We start from the raw sequence: 23,800 nt of genomic DNA on the forward strand, positions 1-23,800 counted from the left end.
GCACCAAAGGCATCAACGGAACAGAGGATTTTCCCTCCATTTTTGGTGGGAACTTGGTCACTACCTTCAAGATACAGTTTCAGTGGATTTTTCCAAAGACTGAACCAAGAAAGGCACTGAAACTCCTGGACACACACACATTCCTCCCCACTGCTTCCCAACGTTTAGCCAAGGGACTTGTCTTTTCTATGCTAAGACTTTGAAACTTGTTACTTTTATTTAACTCAAGTCTTGAGCAAAAAAAAATATATTGTTCTACATCCAGGCCAGAAAGCTCTCTCCTAAGAATTTACAAGTCACCTATGGAGTTTTAAAATGTCTTCAAATAGAATGGTTATGTGCCAGGGTTTCCTAACACATCCAAAAATGAGGCCTACAAAAGAGGAAAAAAAAAAAAAACCTGTCAGTGCCTTTTAAACTTTATAATAGATATTGTGAACAGTGGAGGATCTAATGGTAATCATCTTCAAGAATAATCTGAGTCAAGTCTGTAAATTGGAGGAAATAATGACGGCAAACTTTTGCCCTCTTGGATACTGTGCTTCCTGATGTGGCACTGAAACCTACCCCACCTTAACAGAGGGTTTTCTACTTGGTTTGATCTCTCTCTTTCATCAGATGCCACCATTGGAAACCAAAGGCACATGGTCCTTCACTTATATTTTCCTTTAAGTGATAAGATCATACAGAGTAAGTTGCTATGGACATGGAAGAATAAAAGTACTCTTCAGAATAGTTCCAGAAAGCAGAGTGGAAAGAATCTGTGTTCCTTAGCTGGGACAGGTTCAAGCTCGTACTCACAAGGCAATTGGCTTCATGCATACAATAGCAGCCCAGAAAAAGGCAGTCATCAGCAAAAAAAGCTGGAGCCTTCATTCCCATGCTGCTCGGCACATCCTCAAGTGGACTGGCTACAAAAGCTATTCTCGCCCAGCAAACTAGAACCTGTCGGCCTTCAAATATGGCAGTCAGAGATCTAACTCTGAGGACATTTCAGGGTTTGATGGCTCCTGGATGCTCCCAGGTAGAAGTATCCTACTTTGCTTGGGCAAGGAGAAGCCTATCTTGTGACCAGTGAACTCACCCGCCCTCATTCCAAACATATCCTGCTGAAGGCCCTCTCAGGTAGCTCCTACCATATTGCTTACAGCCTTTCCTACACAGAAAGGTCCCTCACGCAAAAGGCTTCATTCAGCCTATGGTTAGGATGTTGCTTTTCCTTTTTGCCCCGAATGACCTGAATGGTGTTCTGTGGCTCCTTTTCCCCCTAACGGCACCAGCCTTTATGTTCTGATCTTCATTTCCTAGTTAATAAGACTGCTAGTGCCACACATTCCCACAGATGATTTATTATTCTCTTTATGAAGGTATATTTCTGCAAGGATCATGTCATTTGCAAGGCATATGGCAGAAGGGAGCTATAGTTAAGGATGGTGAAATAAGTTGCATCAGGTTTTGCTTGGCAAGGACACCAGATGGATGCCTTTATGATGAAGTGGGGATCCTCCAGCCTTTTCTTTTATGCAGGTCTCCAACAGGTGTTTCCTCTAAGGCATATCTGTTTTCCATAACATCAGAATGAAGAAAGATGTTGTCTGTGACAGCTTGTGTATATAGATCATGCTTTTATTATGATAGAAAAGTGTACAGTGATTGATTTGGTATTCCAAGTCAAGCTAAAATGTACTTGGGAGAAGATCATTTTCCATTTTCCAAAAGACATTTAATTTCCAGAGCAGGAGTCTTCATTTATTACGGAGATGGAGAACGGGCGGGGGGGGGGGGAGTGAAAGGAGGGTGAAAAGGCTGAAGAAATTGACCAGAAGGAAAGTAGCAACAGTTGTCCCAGACTTGGGTGCTGAGGGTGGGAAGAAGGAAGCCACCTTCCTGAAGGTAACTTTGGTGTATTACATCAACATCTGAGGGACAGTGTCTAGGAAGGTACATGTGGAAAGAAAAATATATTCTATGAATGAGTAACAGAGCCAGTTCTCCAGATCCTGATAAAAATAAAAAACAGACTCTGGTCTTAGGTGTGTTCCCTGATGAGTTTCTTTAACCAGCTTGGCCTAAAGCCATCATTATAGTCCTATGTAGTACCTATGTAGTACCATTAAGAGAGCCTGCGTGGCTGTTTGAATTTGGGGTTGGAGCTGCCAAGTTAAGGATATTTAAACCACCAAAAGGCATGTTAAGTGGAAAGAATAAGGTAACCCATTTTGGTTAAACTGACCTTGAGGCTTACATTGCAACATCTTCTGGCCAGGTGAATGGCTAGAGTCCACTGAGTTCACAGGGAGTCTTCAACGGGGAAGAATACAAAGGATTGCATCTCAGCCTTGGCCAATCTCATTAACAATAAGCTCTTAACTTCCCAAACTCTTCTCCCATGTCAGCCTCTCTGGGTCCTCTCTCTATCCCATTACTTTAAGTCTGACACTTCTAAGCTGACAATATTAAGTTTCTTTGTCTGAAAAATTATGACTTAAGATAGTAATTTAGAAACTGACTAGGTTAAAGAGATCAAAATTGCTTGATTTTATCTTAGAGTCTGAGTCTTTGGGCCAGGTGTTGAATAACAAGCTGCATTAATTCACAGGGAAAACAACAACAACAAAAACCTTCACCCTGCAGCACAGAGCACAGTACGTTGTATTTTTCCCAGGACGTATAGTAAAATCTCACAGGAGAGTGCTGTCTAACATACGATTACCATGGCTAAACCTACAGTATGACACTGTACCATATGTCCCAAAAGGTGTCTCAAGATATAGTAACAGATATTTTTAAATAAATAAATGATGGTAAATGTGTACAGTCAACTAAGTGTGTAAAACACTGGATTATACAAACTCAAAAGGTTTTCTTTTTTGTACGACATCTCTGAACCTTTCATAACACTGAAGTGCAGTGTGAATCTAAGAGGGGACATTTTTCTCAAACTTAATTTGACTGCAGAAAGCATTTCCTCACAACTTCTCCAGTTACTAATATTCCATGCAACGTGTTTTTTAGAACAGGCATTTCTGTCAGAATAGGATGGATGCATACTGTAGTAACAACCACAAAATCTCAGTGACTGAACATAGCAAAGGTATCTTTCTTCTTCACGTTACATATCCAACACAGGTCATTGAGGCCAGGGCACTCTGTTGTACATGGGCACTCATGTTCTGGGCTGGTCATCACTACAACAGGTCAAAAGTGGGCCTGAAGAATCACAGGGAAGCTTGTCCCTACATCAGCCATCACTCCTCCCATTTCATTGTCCATAACTAGTCATGTGGCTCCATCTGGTTGCCCATCTGTTAAAGAGGGAAAGGAGAATTGGATCTTCTGAGCATCAGTAACCTTAACCTCAGCCATTCTATTTAAATGCCAGCTTTACCATTTGTTAGCTCTTTGACCTTTATCCCTAAAACGTAGAGTGGTCTTTAAAGTCTGGTAGAGACTGAAATGTTCACCAAGTATTTCAGTCATTTCCCATGTTCCTCAACCTCCGTAAAGTTAGCAGGAGGCATGTGACAAGTTCTGGTCAATGAAATATGATAAAAAAATGATGTGTGTCACTTTGGGCCATGGTCAGTTAAAAGCCCAGGCTTGTTTCTCCAGTTCCTTTCTCTTCCCTTGCCTTAATGACTAAGGAGGATGCCTGTTCTAGGTGTGTGACTCTAAAGATGCTACAGCCTCTGCACCACCCTGAGTGGCTGTGTGGAGCACAGACACCTGTTCACCTGAGCAATATATGTAGTGTGAGTGAGAACCCATATTATGTTCAGCCCCTGGAATTTTGAGGTTGTTTCTGAAGACTAAGCCTTGATTCTCCTGACTCAAATAGGTCCAGGATCTAAACTTTCTGTGCTTCTAGAAGGGCTTCCTTTCTTCTCTATTGAGCAAATATGCATTCTTTCAGATACAATGGGATTTTTCCCAAAGATCATCTAACCCTTTGGGTGGTTAAATATATGACATGACCAGGATTGTGCCCAACTGCAATGTTGGGCGATTATGTGGAGGGCTTTGACAAGACTTAAACTAAGATTAGAGCAGAGTTTAGTCAAATGCAGGCCAGTGATGGAAGCTTTAAAGAATATAAAATGCATGTAATAAGGAGGAATGTTTCAACAGGGACTCATACAAAAAGATATGGAAAGGAGAGGGGAGGAAAATAGGCCAAGGAGAGAGATACCATTCATGACTCAATCTCACAGCCTTCACCTATGCTCAGGTGCCCCAAACACTTGCCCTGATTTCTCCCAAGCAAGAGTAGCATCACTACAGTAGCAAAATCAAGAGCAAAAATAACTAACTTCAAGGCACATAAAATGTAAGGTAAAAGGAGAGCTTGATATATCTGCTAAATGCACACACATGCAATACGTGTGCACATACACACACGAAATGCTTTGTACATCTTCAGCTGTGATACACTCTGGACACTCAGATCTTGGTGTCCTTCTGACATGAATCTTTATTCTGGAGTCTCACAGACCCAAGGTTATTCTTGTGCTATTCTGCGCTTTGGGTTCAAGGTTCTAATGAGTTTGATATCTTGGCTTTGTTACACCAGTGCCACAAATGTTTTCAGCCAACTCTCCATTTTCCCTGCTTAGGACTTTTCTGTATGAAGCGGAACAAGATTCTGACCACCTTGATAGCAGTGGCATGTTTCATTGGTGCAGAGCAACCTCTTTGGACAGTGTGATTCTGGTAGGTGATCTTGCACCAAATTTCAAATAAGGTAAAGCTATACCTAGGGTAAATAATGTCCTTATACTAGTTATAAGCAAGAACCTGCCATTTTTCTTTGTAAACTGTGAATTCCAAAGGAAAACACATTCCTCACCAGCCTGAATGGTATGCAGGGTAACAGATGTGGCATTTGACAAAGACCATGCACGTAATATGCTGGATTTGAAACAGTTAGATCAGATTGTTCAAATCCTTCTTCCCCCGCTTTCACAGTTTAGCTGAGTCAGTTATTTAGAATAATGTTCTCCTGACATGTTATTTTGCTGTAAATTTGATTAATTTAAATGCACCAGGGAAACCATTTACAAGAACTCCGAAGACTTTCCTTTTTTAAAAATAAATATTTTCCTGGGGCGCCTGGGTGGCTCAGTGGGTTAAAGCCTCTGCGTTCGGCTCAGGTCATGATCTCAGGGTCCTGGGATCGAGCCCCACATCGGGCTCTCTGCTCAGCGGGAAGCCTGCTTCTTCCTCTCTCTCTCTCTGCCTGTCTCTCTGCCTGCTTGTGATCTCTGTCAAAAAAATAAATAAAATCTTAAAATAAATATTTTCCTAATTATTGGTTTAAAGTTTGGATTTTCTATAGTGGTTTCTCTTAAAGCTGGCTGTACTTATACTTAACACATTAGTCAAGAATGTATCTCCTAGATGCATAACATGGGTGAATCCTAATAAATATTAGAATCCTGTCTCTATCTCTGTTCTCTCAAGGAAATGAACTAACTCAATTTACTGAAATGCTAGCAACTAAGATGTAAAAAATCTGTATTCTAATCCACGCTCTGACACCTGTTTTCCAGGTCCCCATAATCAAAGTGATTGTTTGTTGTATGAACCCTATATAATTTTTTCAACTATGACTAAATGATAATTATATCTTTTTCTTGCTTTCCAAAAGAGTTATGTTCACTTTTTTTCTGTTAACACACACACACACACACACACACACACACACACACACATGCACACACACATAATCCTTGTGGCTTGGTACCAGTGTCCTGACAGAATATTTTTATAAATTTTTTGTAAATTTTTTTGTAAAACCATGATCAATCATTTGATCAGAAGCATAAAATTGTCAGAGCTGTCATATCAACTAGAAAACTATTAGGGCTGCTACTGAAATTCACCACTTTAGCAATTATGTCTTCTTGTAAACTAAGCAAAATAAACTCCATTGAACAGGAAGCTAAACATGTTTTCAGTGGGAGAGAAATCATTAGAAAGGTTGAGAAGTTGGTTGCAGATGGAGGCATCCAAGAGACCAAGAAATGGAAATAGCAGATGTTTTATTATACCATATTTCTTAACACAGAGACAGGTTGCTATGATAGATATCTCCTTTATGATACTTGATGTGGAATATAGTTCAGAACACCAACTGAGTCTTTTGATAAGTTTAGAAGGGCTTCTAGTTTAAGAAATTCTAAGGGTTTTGAAACTTGTGACCATAGAGGAGAAACGTCCATATTGCAGAATTCAGAGAGGCTTTGAATTTGATTTCATTTGCAGAAGGGTCAAGTGGAAGTGGTTGATTTAAGCTACTTTGAACAAATAGTGCATCCTCCCCATCCTCCAAAAACCACCATCTTTCTCAATTGGAAGACAGTTCTGTGCCACAGTTTCTTGGAGAAATTGCCTCTCTGGCTGTGCCCATTAATGCACTCTGCCATGTATCTTGTTTCTAATTGTTTAGTTCTACTCAGAAGAGCAATCTTTGGACTTCAGGCATGTTACATTAAATACTGTTAGAGCCTTCATTATTCAAGTTAAAACTAATCGGATTAGCTAGAGACAATTATTTAATAGATTTGGTTAAGATTCACATCACTCTCCAGGAAGGCTCTCCAGACAAGTAGCTTTATTTCCCCTCACAGGGCAATTCCCTTTGAAAAGAGAGTATTGCCTAGCATACGCTAATTTGACGAACTAATTGTGGAGATGTCAGATGTTACTTATTTATCTTGTTAGATTTTATCATCCCCTGTTTCACAGAAGCTTGTCATTTAATCCAGCTAAAGATGGGCATAGGGCAGGATGATATACACATTTGAAGTATTCTGAGTCTTCATGTGCTGAGAAATATAGGCCACACTCATGTATGAAGTGCTTCTACGTGCATTTAACCTATTCTCTACCAACTTCCAAGAGTCCTCCTCTGAAACTCTAGGAGTTCAAAAAGATTCAGAGTTGATTAAAGGTATTGGACAATAGCTAATGAGTTGAGCATATACTTTCAATATATTATTTCATTTCCACAACAGAATTAGTTTTTATTTTTTAAACCATTCAAACTTAAAGAAATTGAGGGTCAGAGGGTAACCTAGCTTGTTCGCAGTCATAAAACAAAATACAGAATCAGATCTCCAGATCCAGTGCTCTTTCTAGCCCATTCCAGAGCCACAAGAGAAAGCACTGACTCATTCCTGGAAGAAATCAGACAAAGGCTTGAAATGAGTTTCCTACAGGAATATCATCTCCCTCTCTCTTTTAAAAATTTTATTTATCACTCTTAAAAGTCTCTGTGAATGTGGGGTAAAGCTCATCTAAATATTTTTCATGTATCTTGTTATTTGGAGGTACTACTTAGAGATATAGAGGAAATGTTAACAATTGGTGATGCTGATGGTAGTACTGGCATGTTCAAATGTTTGGGTTCAAATAGAATTTTTGTGACCTTTTTATTTCTTTTCTGCACTTTGCATAACGAATTTCCTCAACTCTGGAAAGTATCTGTTGAATGAGTTTGGTATGTTAGGTTGAACCATATGAAGTTACCAATATTCAACCATTTTGATCCATGAAAAGGCAGTTTCATATGTTCCAAACTAATAGGTATTTTCATCTGTGTAAAAATCCACCAAAAACTGCAACATGTTGTACAACTTTGTGTGATTTTCAGGGCTCACTAGAAGACATAAATTTAGCAATAGAATTTGTAACATTTTAATTTTTCATTGAATCTTACTATGGTGCATATAAGACCAAAATCATGTAATGAAAATAAAAGACGTACTTCCCATTTGGTTCTATGGTTTCACACCTTGAGGAATAACATTGAGTTTTAATTGATGTACTCCATGCTAATAAAAGACTTTAAAAAGTGGACTAAGAAGGAACTCCACAAAAAGGTAAAAAGTATGATTGCCTCATGGTAGGTAAATTCCATTTTATAACCAATTTGCAGAATTTAATTATCCTTATGAAAGTCCTCCTATGAATGCACCTGGAAGGGTTGGGATGAGGGGATGGAGCCTCCTTTGAGAAACTCTCAGCTTGTTTCTAAAACTGACCAGACTCTGGCATGCTTATGCTTAGAAACGAATGGACAAGTCAAAACATGAGTTTCGGGACCACGTAGTAGCATGTGTCTTTGGAGATGCTACCTCAACACTGATAGGGCTTCGGAATTTTGTAATGCCCTTGAGAGCTAGCAGCTATACACGAATGGAGCTGAAAGACATTGTGTTCATTGGGTCTCTGGATTACCTGAAGAGAGAATGGATATTTCTCCGGAATTTTCCCCGAATATTCATTCTACCTGTAAGTGTCACATTAGAGATAGTGAATATAATGATAGCGTAATGGTACTAGCATTAATAATAATAAAACAGTAGCTTGTAATTATATAGTGCTTACTGGTATCAAAAACTGTTCTAAGCATTTTACATATATTAACTCACTTAACCCTCAAAATAATTCTGTGGGGTAGATTTTAAGTTGTTGAACTTTGGGCATGGAGAGAGTAGATAACCTGTACAAGTTTACACAGCAGGTAAGCAGCAGAATAAAGATTTAAATCTAGATATTGTGGCTCCTGAGTTTATGCCCAGGAGCCACTACATTTTATGTTTATGTTTATAATCATATTTTCTGGTCTTTGTATAAATAAGAGTTTCTCTGCATTTCTAAATCTGATTCTGACTTAATGTCCACAGGTAAATATTGATACTAGCTACCCTTTGTGGTCTGACTTCCTCATCTTTTCTGAAGACACATTTTTATGGAACACATAATGCCACATGGTCCTTGATAGATGTGTGAGAAGGAGGAATTAGGTTTACATTTCTGAGAAATGGATCCATTGTGTATATGTGGCATTGTGTTTGTAATTGTATTTGCTCTGAACCTTTATACACCTCTATGCCATTGTATGTCACTATTTCCCTGGATTAAAAAAAAAGTAGGTGCAGTGTAAAATGCACCCAAAGCAATTAATTTTTTCATGAAATAATGCTGACAATATGTAATATTGTTCAAATTTCAAAATTGGTTCTCTCAAGAAACAAATTTCATTTGCTTTTTTAAAAAGCCACCATAAAGCTCTCTGCACTTACTTTAAGCCATAGAAAGGAAGACAGGAAGAGAACCAGAAACCTCTAGATCTAGCTAGTGTTAGGAATTATTGGTGTTCATCCCTAAGCTATCTGAAGCCAGGACCAGATATATCTCTATTTCTCCACCAAATTGGGCAAGAAGCAACCACCACTATGCTAGTTAATCCAGAGAGTATGGGAAAGGTCAGCTGCAAGCAAGATTGTGGGGATGCAAAATTTGCCTTTAGATCCATAACTTCAGCTTTACCCCTACTGTTATCCCTACTTTACTTCTCTCACTTGAATCATCTAAATGGATTTTGGGTCCTCCTTCTCCATACTCCTTTGGCTCATCCAGACTTGCTCTCAGGAAAGGATCTGTGAAATTTAGTAACACTGAGATATTAATGATCAATGAGGCTAAATGTGTTCACATATCAGGTAACTAAGTCTTAAAACCAAGTCAGTGAAGGCTGAAGCGGCTTTGGCTCAAAAACTGCATCATCCACAAAGAGCTATCACCATGAGTCATAATGTAAAACCCCTCCATCTGAGAAGTCCCTCCTCTACTGAATTTTCTTTCATTAGGGATCTGCACTCTTTCCTCAAGACCTGCATGCAGCCAACATAGAAGAATGTTCCATGTGTGCTGTTTTATCCTCCTCATCCAAGGCATCAAGCAACCCAGCTTTGGTAGACACAGAGACCATCATGGCCACCCTCAACATTGGATCACTGAGGATTAGCTGCTCTGATCAGTCACCAGAAGAATCACGTAAGAACAACTCCCTGACAGGAGGAGGCTAAAGGGAATGGAGTAAGAAAAGAGAATTAACTCCTCTCTGAAGTACTTTGATCATGGGGAGGTTGGGTCAGATATCCTCAAAGACCCCTCCCAACTCTGAGAATTCTGTAATAGAAGTAGCAGACAGTTAAGTCCTTGGTAATCCTAAGTCAAAAACTATTTTTAACTTCTAAATGGAATGCATATAACACTGTTTTCCCATTTTAAGAAAAATCACTGAATTTTAAGTGCTTTTTTTGTTATTAATTAAATATTAATTAAGATAGAAATTGGCACATTATTATAATTAATAATATTTAGTAGTCGTAGTAGTAGTAGTAGTAGTATCAATTCTCACTGGATCTTAGAGATGTTCCACTACTATTCCTAGTTTTATGTTTGAGAAAATGAAGTATAAATTCTCTTTTACTCTTTTAAGATGATTTCAATTTATGAACATTAGAAGACTATATCTAAGGTCTCTTCCAACTTCTATAGACTAAGAATGTCATATTGCAGCTTCAGACTGGAAAGAGATGTGAGAAGCAGGATCTATTCAGGGTGGAGATCAAGTCTTTTCTTCCTTTCTCTTCCTCTTTTTTTTTTTAAGATTTTATTTATTTATTTGACAGACAGAGATCACAAGTAGGCAGAGAGGCAGGCAGAGAGAGAGGGAGGAAGCAGGCTCCCTGCTGATCAGAGAGCCCGATGTGGGGCTCCATCCCAGGACCCTGAGATCATGACCTGAGCCGAAGGCAGAGGCTTTAGCCCACTGAGCCACCCAGGTGCTCCTTTCTCTTCCTCTTAATGCCTAGTACAATTATGGTCACTTCAATGCTTACCATATACTTAATGAATTGAAGCAAATGAGCCAGTAAGCTGGACTCTTGAGGAATTCCCATACATTTCACTGTACCCAAGTGTTTGAGGTAAATCCCCACTAAAAATTGTGGTTTCCCTTCTCCCCTCAAATAGGAAAAGTCTTATCTATTCATCTATTTCTAAAATTGACTACTAGACATTCAACCTAATATGAAAGTATTATTAGTGAAGAATTTCCTGTATCTAAAACATATTTTCAACTCAAAAAATAAAAATAAATCATTGTTGTGGTCCCCTTAATCCAGCCGTTTCCCTTGGGGATGTTGATCATCAGGATCAGGAACTTAGTCCTCTGTGCAGCCCCGTGCAGATGCTGAGCACAGCCATTCCACTATGCATGGAACTTGGAGCTGTCAGACATCACAGGAATTGCAAAGCTTTCATGATTCTGGTTGTGGATAAAAATGTTCATATGTCAAATTAGGAAACCAAAAGAACTCTCTCTGACTTCTAGGTCACTGTTGCTAGGTGGGAAAGTAGAAGCTTCTTGGGCCAAAGAAATAAATGAGTAATCAAGCCTACTCTTTAGTAGGTGAACTGAACCAGCTACTTGAGACGCCCTTCCTAAGTAACAAAAGCCCACTTGGCACCCAGAGTTTCAGGGTGTTTTGCAAAGCAGACTGATAACAAAGCACTTTATAAATAGCAAGGTGCCATGAAAATCCAGACTAAGGAGGTATGAGCCATTTCACTGATGAGCAAATCTAAAAATGCTATTGTGTGCACATAAATCCTTAGCATAGCAATTAAGCTCATTCAGATTTACATGAGATATGTGTGTGGTATATGTGTGAGTAGGTGTGTGTGTATGAGTATACCATACTTACAACTTTCTATGACTGGACAGAGAAATATTCACTTTAAAGGCAATATCATCAATATACAAATGAAAATGCCCACATAATATAAGCCAGAGATAAACTGACATTGGTCACTAGTTAATCATCTGGGTGACTTGTCCTTTCTACTATTAGTTTTACTTAAGTTTCACATCTTATATAGGCTAGAGAGATAGAAACATGTGAATTTAGTCCTAGTTTCCTTTATATCTAGTGATTTTTATCTTTTCACTTATTTATTAATACAACAAAACAATGTTGTTCTTGTATGATGTGCCATGTACTCTGTTATAGGTAAGAGGTTGCCCTCAAGGAGAAAGAGGAATTGGTAGAAGGAGGTAAGGCGTGGGGGGGAAGATTTGGAAATGAGGCAGAAAAATAAATGAATATCAAAGAATATCAAAGAATTTCAATCATTATGAAGTATGACAATAGTGAGTTTAGTGAAAAATGTGTGGTATAGGCCTTGCAGCATTTCTTTTATGGATGTCATCATACCCATTTGTGTGACCAGGAAATGCAGATCCAGTAAGGCTCTGCTGTGCCACCTAACAAAGGTCATGGAATCTGCTTATCTGGTGCCACAGCATCAGTAAAGTCACATTATTAACTTGTGAAGAGCAAAGCATCATTACTCAGAAATTTCATCAATTACTCTGGCATTATAAGAATCTACCTAGAGTTTATATCTAGAGATTCCCAATCCTCAGAGAAGCTTGTTTGGTTCTCTTAACATTCTTCCCATTTCACATTAATACTACTCTTGTACCATCTCTAAGAGGTGGAAATGGGAATATATGCCCCCAAGAATTGACAGCATAAAGGATTATGAAATTCTACTAGGAGGCAGAGAACATCTTGCATGCTGAGCTCCAACATAAGACTAGCTAATGAACAGTTCACTTTCCCTTCTTCTAAGACAATGGTTGTCAACCAGGGACAGTTTTGCCCCCAAAGGCCATCTGACAATGTCTGGAGACAGTTTTGGTTGTCACAACTTGGGGGGATACTATTGGCATCTAGTGAGTAGAGGTCAGAGATGCTGATAGACATCCTACAATGCACAAGACAGCCCCACATAGTTTCAAACAAACAAACAAATGAACTTTTGGGCCCCAAAGATTAATTGTACCAAGATCAGAAACCTTGCCCTTGCATATCTGGTGAGACCTTTGTGGAATGTGGATTTTCCCACATCTTTAGTCATGATAAACTTATATATGAAGGCCATCTTGGACCACGGAGACTATTCCATACAGTGATTCACCAAGGGGTGTTGGGGATTGGGGACAGTAGAGTGAGGACTCTCTGAAAGACCTATAAGAATGCCAGCCCTCCTGGACATTTCCATGGGAAACTCTAGGCTTTCCAGTGATGCTCTAATTGCTGCCCTGTCACATCACAAGGAGAGCAGGTTGGCAAACCTAGGTACTGAACTAAATAATCTGTGGCATAATCTAAACATATAACGGTAATTAAGTCTGACAACTTAATATGCTACTGAAATTTAAATGTACAGTAGTGATCTACAATTAAGCAATCTTTTGTAATAGCACCCTGCCACACTGGAAGATTTCAGGTATAATACTATGTACTATTAGGTAGCAAAAATATTGACATTAGTAAAGTATACCCAGGCTACGATCTGACACATATTCAAATTAACCATTGCTCTACAAGACAAGATAGAATTAAGGCATAAATTCAGTTGCCGTCCTTTTGCTGATGTCCAAAGCAGTTACTCCAACTGTGGTACATGTGTCTGCACCCAATAAGATCATTTGAGATCGAAGTATTTGACTGTATATACTGAATTCACAGATTTGATATGACTGTAGTAAAATTATGATCTCTCTATAGTTTCTACTGCTCACAGCAGCCAGAAGGATCTTTTATAAATATTTAGTAGATACTGTCAGCTCCGTACTTTAAACCCTATAATGTGACCCATGACAATTATAGGAAGGTCACATAGGGTCTTGCAGGCCTGTAGGGAGTTTGAATTTTCTCCTACTTCGTCCTGTTCATACTGGCTTTTTTCTACCTTGGATTCTTTATCCCAATCCCTCTGCCTGGGTTGTTTTCACCCCTCAGAACTCCATTCCAACATCAGAGAGGACTCTCTTCAGACCCTATCTAAAGTCAGCTTCCCTCATCAATCACTGGCTCCTAAAAGTTAGGTTTTTCCACAGTACCCATCACTGAAAATATTTTATATTTGCATCATAGAGAATGCCACTGGGACAGGGACTCTTCATATTCCTAGCATGGAGAAGACTTTCTTTAAATACTGGAAGAAGGAGGAAAGAAGGAAAGGTGCATAGAGCAGAGAAAGCATCTAACACAAATCTGAGAATAAAGTAAATCTTAGTTCCCCCAATCTTCATGCATTATGGAAATCCCAGAGACTTTTTTTTTTTTTAGGAAAAATAGTTGGAAGGTATTCAGATCTCATTACAAATAAGATTTACCAATGAGTTAGGATATCTGATCTCTAGCTGTGATATAAGCCTTCCTCTTAAATATCTGTGTGAACATGGTTAGCCCTCTGGTCTTCTACCTGCCTACCTGAAGTTGAAGGGTTTACTGAATTCCTAAGGTCTTTGCCAGTTCTAACTATAAACTAAATAGCTTGGAAAAGGTCCTTGCCAGTTCTAACTATAACCAAATAGCTTGGGAGCTTCCTATGGAGCATCAGGTTTTCCCCCAAATTCACCTTGAAGTATGACTCCAAATTTTAGCAGCTCTCAGAAACATATTCAGCTCTTCTCTTCATTAACAAGAAGTGCCTCTTTCACTGAACGTCTTAGGGAAATGGAGAAGCTGGTAAATATTATAGCATATAGCATTTTCTCTGGAGAGAAGAATCTTCTTCTGGATCATTTCTTTTCCACTGTCCCCATCTCAGCAGCCCTCCTGTTGTCTGCTGTCAGCCTGTCTTACCACCATGCTCATCTCCATTCATTCCCCATCTTACCCCATCCCCTCCCGTGTGCCTGGCTCAGTAAACAGCAGACCCTCTTCCATGACAGCAGGGAGTTTTAATTATAAGTAGAATTTTTACCTTTCACAGTAGTGTGTCCCTGTTACATAGTATTCTCAAAAAGGTTCAAAAAAGGTAACCAACAGTTTTAAAGCATCACTTCTGATGAGATCATTATGTGTATATATCTTTTTTAAGTGGACCCTAGCTCCCCATTTCTCTCTTCCCTTTTCATTCTTTACATTTTTTAGTTTGGCTTAGAGACAAAAACTCTGGTCTTCTGCCTGGTTTTGAACCTGTCCATAGTTCCCTGCATAGTAGCACTTGTCTCAGGCTGGTGCTATGCATCACTGTCCTGTGGAGTCGAGGCTCACAGAAGAAAGTGAAGGGTTTCACCTCCTTACATAGGAGGGAAATCTGTAAACTGAAAGCAAAGCTCAGAGGCTCCAAGTGACACCCTGCCCATCTTTAAGGAACTTCTAAGGCATCAGAATTGAGGCAGGCCAACCAGGGATGGAAGGCAGCCAATTCTGTGGAAGAAGAAAGAAGACATGAGTGGTGCTTTGTATGCACCTGAATATCCAGAGACCATCTCCAAGAGGCTGAGAGCACTAGGAGTCAGAAGCCTTTTGTTGTGTTCCAGAAGCACTGGTGGAGCAGCCCCACCTATTTATTCATGGATTCCTGGAAGTTCTGCTTGCAAATGGGTATGCATTCTAGCACTACCACTCCACAGAGACTAATCATATTTTACTAATGTGGTCAATAAGCAGCCACTGGATGAGCTTTGCCTTTTTGAAGTTCACTTTAAGTGTCATTTAAAACACACACACACACCACTTCTTAAAAGAATATGCTGAGGAGGCCCCAACTTTCCCCCCTAAATATAGAAAAAAAAAAAAACAAGGATTTGGACATTAGAGTAACTTTGTTAAGATGAAGCACCAACTTACATGGTGGGCTTCTCCATCCTTGCCAATTTTTGTAAGCCACTTTGTTTGCATTTATCCATCTCTTTTCTTCTTTGTTGTGGTCTGTGTCCATAGGAAGGGATTCAGCCTACAGATTCTCTGGGACGTCAAAATATCGAAGAATCCCCATCCTTACTGAACTGAGTAAGTTGTGTTTCAAGAACAAAACTCAGGGGAGAAACCTTTGTCATCCATAATTGATTTCCCAAGTTTTTAGAATCCACTTTCAAAGGACTGAAGAATCAGAATGGGCCCCAGAGAAATGTTAAGTGTTTGACTGGACATTACATTGGGCTTTTATCTAACTGGTGGCATCATGCAGAGCATGGTATATCTGGGTGTCAGGGTGCAGGAATAACATCTGCCTTCTCCTTTTATTTAGTTATCAGGAAAGGGAGACCAGTAGCTGGCTCAGTCCTGTTTGGAGGAAATCTCCTAGGGGTGAGGCATGGGTTTGAGGAGGGCTATGAAGAATCTCCCTATATCCACTTACCTACCCATCATGGGACTTTAAATCAGATGGCTTCTTTTCCTGTACTATATCAGGGCTGGGATTTGGGTGACATATATGAGGCACTCAGGATGCAGATGTTAAGTAGGCACCCACTCCTGGGGTCCTTAAATGTTGTGTCCCAAGTGTCTACTTTGTGTCATCTTAATCCTGACCCTAAGTGGTGCTCTTCTAAAATGGAAACACTCAATGCAGAAATACCAGAACAAGCTGTTATCACTCATCAACACCTTACAGTAAATACACATATATGAGACTTTCCTAGATGTAAGGAGCTCTGGGAATAGAAAGAAGGGTGGGAAAGGTAGGGAGTGTGCCTGTGTGCATTTGGGGATATGTTTGGGAGGAAACAGGGGACACACTGGGATTTAATACTGATAATAATTGATGTAAAAAGGGGAAGATATGAAAGAGGGGAATAGTGTCTTTAAAACAGATTAGAACCTGAAGCTGTCAACCATAGTTTTTATCTGTATTTTCTTTTTCTATCCTTTTGAACTGTATTTAACCCAAGGTGTATATACCCTGAGGACATTGATTAGAAGACTGTGATGTAAGTTGGAGTAGTCAGGAGGGGACCAACCAGCTTCTCACTGGCCCCAAAGTACATCTGGTCACTCTTCATGGACTCAGAGCTTGGAAAGACTTGCTGGCACCAGGCAGCCCTTGTCAAATTAGTCTAACAAATCACTTGTCAGCTCACTCAGTTTTTTGTTCCTTCACTGGCTGGAAAGGGTCAGGATGACATGAGAGCTGCAAGTCTGACTGCCAGCACTTTGGTACAGAATGTACCGTGGCATACAGGAAAATGTCTAGGAGAATAGAGGCCAGTAGTTAAAGATAACACAGAGAGATTTGGACAAGATCTCCTGGGGTACGTGAGCATGTCTTGGATTGGCAATGCAAGGAGAAAAGAAAATACATGTGCATAAAAAATGTGGGTTGACATTATCATGCATTTCTCATCTTTTATAAAAACATGGAGTAATTTAAAGAATTAAAGAATAATCCAGTCTTAGTTAGGAATGTATTCTGCATCGTATGCCTGGTAGATTTGGTTTGATCTATAATATGACTGTCAGGAACTGTGAAGGTTGTAAGTAAGACCTATGCTTACTTGAAAACCAACAAGGTAACCTGCCACAGGTTCATGGATACTAACAGAAGACACGAGACCACTGGGTCAGAGATAAAGAACAGTTTACTACTCAGAGCAAGGCCATAGACAGAGTATCATCAATTTCACGCTGCTTGATCAAGGCCTTGTTCCCACAGGGTGACATGAAAAGGGCCAAATAATACCTGGACCCACCATGGATTCCTTTATAGGAGAGGAACCCTGGGCTTCAGGAACCAGAACTTTTTATAATGGGCAGTAAGCATGATTCTCTTTGCTCTGGTGAGAGATATTGTCTCTATCTTCCCATGCTATTTTCTACTTAAACATTTTTGAAATAATAGTCTTGGAACAAAGGCAGTCAGTGCTTCTGTTTGTACTTCCAACAATGACTAGTTGCATTCCCTTTAGAGGCTTCCTCCAGGGATCTGAGTTGCAGCCTGGGTCAAGTAGAAACATGATAATGGTTACTTTGGCTACTACTACATGAGCCCCAGTTAGGAGAGTTCTCTAAGCACTGGTACTCAGAGTGGTAGTCCATGAATCAGCAGCATCTGGAAGCTTGTTGGACACCTAGAATCCCATTCTTACCCCTAGACCCAATGAATCATAATCTATTGTCACATGATCTCCAGGAGATTCATATGCACATTAAATTTTTTATAAGAACTGCTTTAACTCATTCTGGATGTAGATAACTCTAAACACCCAAGTAAATACCAGGTTATCTATGGCGTAGTATTATGAAAAATGTCTGTAACTGGGGTGACCATATGTTCCCATTTATACTTGTTTTCCCAGGGCAGTTATTGAGAGTATCTCCTTTTACTTCCAAAAGTGTCCTCGTTTGAAAGATAAAGTATATAAAGGTTACACTGGGAGTTGTTTGGAGGAGCTGGCCTGGGGTGCAAGTATATGCCCTTGATGATGAAGGTACCCAAGAAGGATACATGTGTTTAGGGGAGGAAGATACTTGGAAAGAAGAAAATATAGATAGATAGATGATAGATAGCTAATGAAGTAAGGGCAGATCCCACATTGACCTCAGCATAGACATCAAATTCTTTGTTCAGTGGTCATCCCTTGGCTTGCTTAGTATGGCAGTCCTATATTCTTAAGCTTGTCTGCCTGTCTTTCCTTTTCTCTTCTTTTCTCTTGCAGAAAATCCTTCCAATATCCACTATATTGAACAGTTGAGTGGACTGGATGAAACCTTCTCAGGAACAAGCCTACATCTCAGCACGTCCTTTTCCACAGGCACTGTTTTTTCTGGCAGCTTCTTGGATTCCCTCCTGGCCACAGTAAGTGCAGCTAAGTGTGGCTTGCAGAGGGGAGAAAGGATGGTTCAAGCTTTGGGAAATAATGAGAATGCCTCACGATTCAGAGTTCTCTTTGATTTTCTGAAAAAGCTTGTTCACATACATTATTTCATCTTTCTTCACAACTACTTGGCAAACAAGGCCAAATTTTCACATTTTCAAGATTAAAAACGTGTCTGGCCCTTAGAACCAGAACACTTGGTACCAGGAAGAATGAGCACATAAAAAGCAGAGTGCCCACCTTTTAGCTTCAATTATATCTTGGCAGACCAAGCTCTGGTTTCAGAGCTTAGAAGACAATGCTTTCTTTTGTCTCTAAAATATCCCCAACAGCTTATACAGAAATTTGCCATATGGGGACATGGGAACCAAGGAAAAGTTTGGCCTTTGGTGGTATGAGCTTTGTTCAGAGTTAAGTCAACACTCCCTCCATGCTGCCCCACTCCTGGGGTATGGCTTTGATTACATGGTTGCTCTTCAGCTCTCAGGTGCTCTTTAGCTTCTGAGCAGGTTCCTTGCCTTGGCCTCAGTATTTCTGTAAGTGGCGCTGATCCACTGGGCGAATACCTACTCTGTGCAGGGCACACTGTTCTAAGTGCCAGGAATACAGCAATGATGAAACAGACTAACATCTATGCCCATGTGGAGCTCAGGCTTGTAGAGGAGAGTAACAAAAACATGATAAATAAGGAACATATGTGGCATGTCAGAGAGCTAGAAGACTAAGGCAATGTGAGATGAAAAATACAGGGGTTAGGAAAGGAGCTGAAAGTTAGAATAGTGTGGCTAGGGAGGGAAGGCAGCACTGACATGGTGGCATGGGAATCCAGCTACGGAGAAGAGAGCACACGCCATTCTGATCTTTGGGGAAGAGACACACTGGGCAGAGAGAAGAAGGGAAAAGGCAGTGAGCTGTAAGTACTCCTAGGAATTGGACCAAAACATAAAATCTATGAACAAAATCTATACATAGCTATTGGTAAATGGCTGCAAGAACTCCTCTAAAGGAAATCCTTGTTGTCTAAGACCTCCCAGACTCCTTCTCCCCATATTTTCCATGGAAGGGTTGCAGCCTAGCTGAATAACATTGTACAGATTCCCAGGGCTCTGAACACAGTCTGATAAACTTGCAGCCTTCTGTAATTCCATGTGGAAGGGGCATCATTCCTGAACTATGTGGATGCCTCAAAGGCATAGTTGGCACTTTTAGGGGAGCATGGCTGGGCCACACGTGCTGCCCTCATAGTATTACTGCCACTGGTCCTGAAGGGATTATGTTGTCCTGGGCTCTACTTCCCTAAGCCTTGGGGATGGAGGGTGGTACTCATAAACCCCATCAAGCTCTCAGAGAGATAAAACCATGTCAGTGATAGTTTAACATTGAGCATGTTGGTAGACAATGAATTTCCTAAAGGGTTAGGCAGCATTCAGCCTTAACTGAGCCAGGCAGGAGTCAAGTCAGAAGACTTTTCTGGGAAGGTGGCTCTGTCAGGGAAAGGGTTTTATCACTGTCTGTCATTGATATGTTACTTTGCCTGTAAATAATGATTGGAGTGTCAGGCAGAGGTGACTTTGGATGAACTGGACCTGTCTGCAGGATACATTTTAAATGGGGTTAAGGTCCCCATTCTCCTCAGAGATCCCTAGATGGCAGGCAGCTTTGTGCCTTAAATTAAATTGGAGCCTTAATTAAACTCCACTGACCCCTAGAGGTAGGAACAAAGTCACCAACTCTGTTTAGAGCTAGTGGGAAGGCCAGGATGGGCAGAGAAGAGCTGAGAGAGTAGACATAAAAATAAATGAGCACATAACGTCAGCCAGCATAGCAAACACAAACTTGGTCATGGGAGCCAGCAGCTGGGCCTCTCCCCACTCACCATAGGTCCTGTGACCACACTGAGGAGCGGCACTGCTTCCGAGGCAACCTTCAGGTCTTGCATCAGTGGGCTTCTCAGTGGGAGAGGATAATTTAGTCCTCCTAGAAAAGGAAATAAGCTATGTAAAAGCTCAGGAGTCTTTCCCGCAATGAAGTCTGTGGGAGAGAGAAAATCCATACATTGTGCCTGATCCAGGGGAGAGTCACATGAGGTCACAAGCATAACAATCGAGCTTCAGGGCAAATCTTTCTGTCAAGGGGACTGGCTTGGGTCTTGACCCTCTGCATATCTATCTACCTAGTGGCATTCTGCCTCAGCTCTTAAATCCTTAATGATTCATGGCAAAACAAAATGAACACACTTTAATACTATTTGGATCTCCAGTCCTAAATCCCTGGCCATGATGAGCTGAACTAGACCTTTGAAAATGATCAGGTCATACTGCCCACTCTTTATTCCCTTGTCCCTAGGTCTGGTGCTACTGGATCCACTTGGCTCTCTAAAGGTGGGGGTGACTTTCCATTGTCTAGCCACACAGAAAGAAAGAGCCCACAGGCCAGGTCCGGGCCTCCAATTCTATCATCTTGAGTCTTCTGAGTACCATTTGATCTTGGCTGGCCTCCTGACCTTACATCTGGTCTCCTGGAATTGAGAGCAGTAGCCTCAGAGAAGAGACCATTTATCCTCGGACACTGAAACATCTGGGAGCCAGCACTGTGTTGCTGCAGCATACATTCGTCCATAATCCAGTTTCTTCTCTGTATATATTGGAGCACCAATATGGGAAAGAAAGGCAAAGCTCTTGGTCTTAAAGTTAGGACAGCAGTTGTGGGCTCCATGGTTATCACTCCCTCTAACACATTCCCATGGAAGCTGCCACTAAGGATCACAGTTCTCTGCCTCCAGATCACACCCACAGGTCTTTTCCAACACAGAGCTCAAGGCAACTTCTGCCAATAAATTTTCTTGTTGGAATAATGTTAATAATCATAGCAACAGCTGTGATAGGAAGAGTAATTACATCTTTGAAGCATTTACTTTGGACCAAAGTCTTTGCTACAATACCTTGTTTAGTTCTTCTTTCAACCCAAATAGGAGAATACAATTATGAGCCTCATTTTACAAATCAAGATTCTGAGGCTTAGCGGGAGAATGAAGTGCCACAATCACAGCCCTTACAGATGACAAACTGGTTTTTGAACCCCACCGTGTATGATTCCCAAGTTAGACCTCACTGTCACAGTCCGCTGTCCTTCCAGAAAGCTCATTCTGTGATTATGCATATCCTTCCAGTGCACTGATTTTCAAGTTTTGCTTAAAGGAATCTGCCCCCTGGGTGCTCAGTAGGTGCTGAACAGACAAGCAGGGAGGGGCCCAGGGTGCACCCACCCCATCATGCCCCCTGCCTGCACCTGTCTCCTCAATCAAAATGACAGCTTTCATCTGTGCTGTGCGTGAGACTTCTGCCTAGGATTTGATGTGAAGGAGGATTTCCGTTGTTAAGAAGACTTGGAAAACCACTCCCTAAAAGTTAGAATATATGACCAACAGAGAGGGAGACATAAAATGAAAGGACCAGAATCCTTTCTCTCTTCTAAGACAGATTTTCAGTTTCCAGTCAAGAGTCCTGTATGAGAAACTAGAGTCCACCATCCCGCCCCATTCTGCATGTGCCTTTTGTCCCATAACCCCCCCGCCAAAGAACACCCTCCAGGAGGTTCTTCCAATGTGCCGTCCAGCTCAATGCACCAAGAGATCTGTTTTCCACTGCTTCATGGTCGTAAGTTATAATTAGAGGTCTGTTTCCTTGATGCCCACACCACACAGAAGTGTAAGGGGGAATATAGAAGCATTCAGAACAGACTCCCTCAGGAAAAAGTTAGCTATCACCTCATCCAAGTCAGAAACAAGATGAGATCACCAGTCTTGACTCCGACTTCTCCTTCTTTTTCTCCATTCCCCCTTAATAAATGCAAAGGAATGAATGTGCAAGTCCCAAAGATAGAACAAAGGCTGAATGTTATTAAGTAATATATAAGTTGTGAGAGATACCACAGATTCATTGTAGCTAAAAGTTAAAACACTTTGGGCTGCAACATTTTTTAATGCTGGAAGTCCAAATTTTAGTAAATCTGATTATATTAGAAACACTATCCAAGTTTAAAGGTCTTAAAATATTTGAAGCACATTTCAACTTTCGTATTTTCTTGAGAAAGAAAAAAGAAAAGGAAAGGAGGGGGGAAGGGAAGAAGGGGGGAAGAAGGGAGGAAAAAAGAAAGAGATCAATACCATAGAACCCCAAGTAATAAGAATATTAGATGAGCTCATGGAGTAAGGGTGACATGTAAATCCTTTTATTTTCCCCAATATAGAATTGCAATCCTTTTGATGTCAGAACTGAAGAAATGATATATTCAAAATCTAAGCCTCTCTCAGTTAAATATGTAAAGTACATGTTTCCCTAGAGCCCTTGACACCAGGATAACCCTAGAATTTACACCTTTTCTTTAATCAGTGGAGAATTATTCTAACAGCATTATGTCTAATCACTCTATACTATGGTCACTTGTTCTTAAACGGATTGTGGCTCAACCTGGATTTACATCCCCTGTTAAAGCCTGGATTTCAGGAAGCTGATTCCATAAGCACACTTCTGGGTGGTAGCAAAATGGAACAAAGAAGAAATAAGGAGACCATCGGTCAGGGAATCCCTTCAGTCAGGATGTTAGAAGGAAAAGGCATTTGAAGTCGTCTTTTAACCTAAAAACTATTTTAAAACTTATTTTCCTGTTTCATATAGCTTATATTATTTCTCAGACCCTCTTGTCCCAATGGCTTCTACATTTTACCAGCAATATTTGTTTATTTGTTGAAAACTGACTGCCAATTGCAGTCAATATTTTTGCAGTTGTTGAACACCTGCCTTGTTCAATGAACCCCTGAGGGCATGAATATTAAATAGACAAAGTCTTTCCTCTGAAAGACCATATCATTTAAGGAAGTGCTGCCCCAGTGGGTAATCTAAGCACCCACCAGTGTCAGAACCACCAGAGGTGGCCTTTAAATTTCTGATTCCCACTCCTCTCTATACAGTCTGGTCCACTAGATCTTCGATCCCAGAAATATACACTCATGAATACCCTTCCAGGCTATCCCAATACATGAGAACAGAATTTCATAATGTGTGTGTGAAATCTCATTTCATCCCACAAACAATGCTCAAAGATGGTACTGTCATGTCAACTTTAAAGGTTATAAAACTTTCTGAGAAAATACATCAATTGTTCAAAGGTACTCAGTTAGGACATGGCAGTCCTAAGAGTCAAAGTCAGATATGTTTCAGACAAACTTCTAACTATAAAATACAGAAGGATGAAATGGAGCAAAAGCCAGTGTCTGTGGGATCACCAAAAAAGGAAAACTTCTTCTTTCTGATGAGACAACCAGCA

At 40.4% G+C, this 23,800-nt stretch overlaps 1 protein-coding gene across 1 annotated transcript in view; it reads left to right on the top strand.

The window, feature by feature from the left end:
* Positions 1 to 23,800, top strand: part of KCNU1 (potassium calcium-activated channel subfamily U member 1) — a gene marked incomplete at both ends in the record, with an annotated part of 151,565 nt that overhangs the window by 114,839 nt on the left and 12,926 nt on the right. Inside the window, 5 exons of the mRNA XM_080797637.1 lie at positions 4,614 to 4,710; positions 8,071 to 8,295; positions 9,657 to 9,843; positions 15,603 to 15,671; positions 18,317 to 18,456. Of these exons, the coding sequence (XP_080653763.1) occupies positions 4,614 to 4,710; positions 8,071 to 8,295; positions 9,657 to 9,843; positions 15,603 to 15,671; positions 18,317 to 18,456 (718 nt within the window). The remainder of the gene's footprint in view (positions 1 to 4,613; positions 4,711 to 8,070; positions 8,296 to 9,656; positions 9,844 to 15,602; positions 15,672 to 18,316; positions 18,457 to 23,800) is intronic.

This window comes from Martes martes, assembly GCF_963455335.1.
Source record: "Martes martes genome assembly, chromosome: 2".
Classification (NCBI taxonomy): Eukaryota; Metazoa; Chordata; class Mammalia; order Carnivora; family Mustelidae; genus Martes; species Martes martes.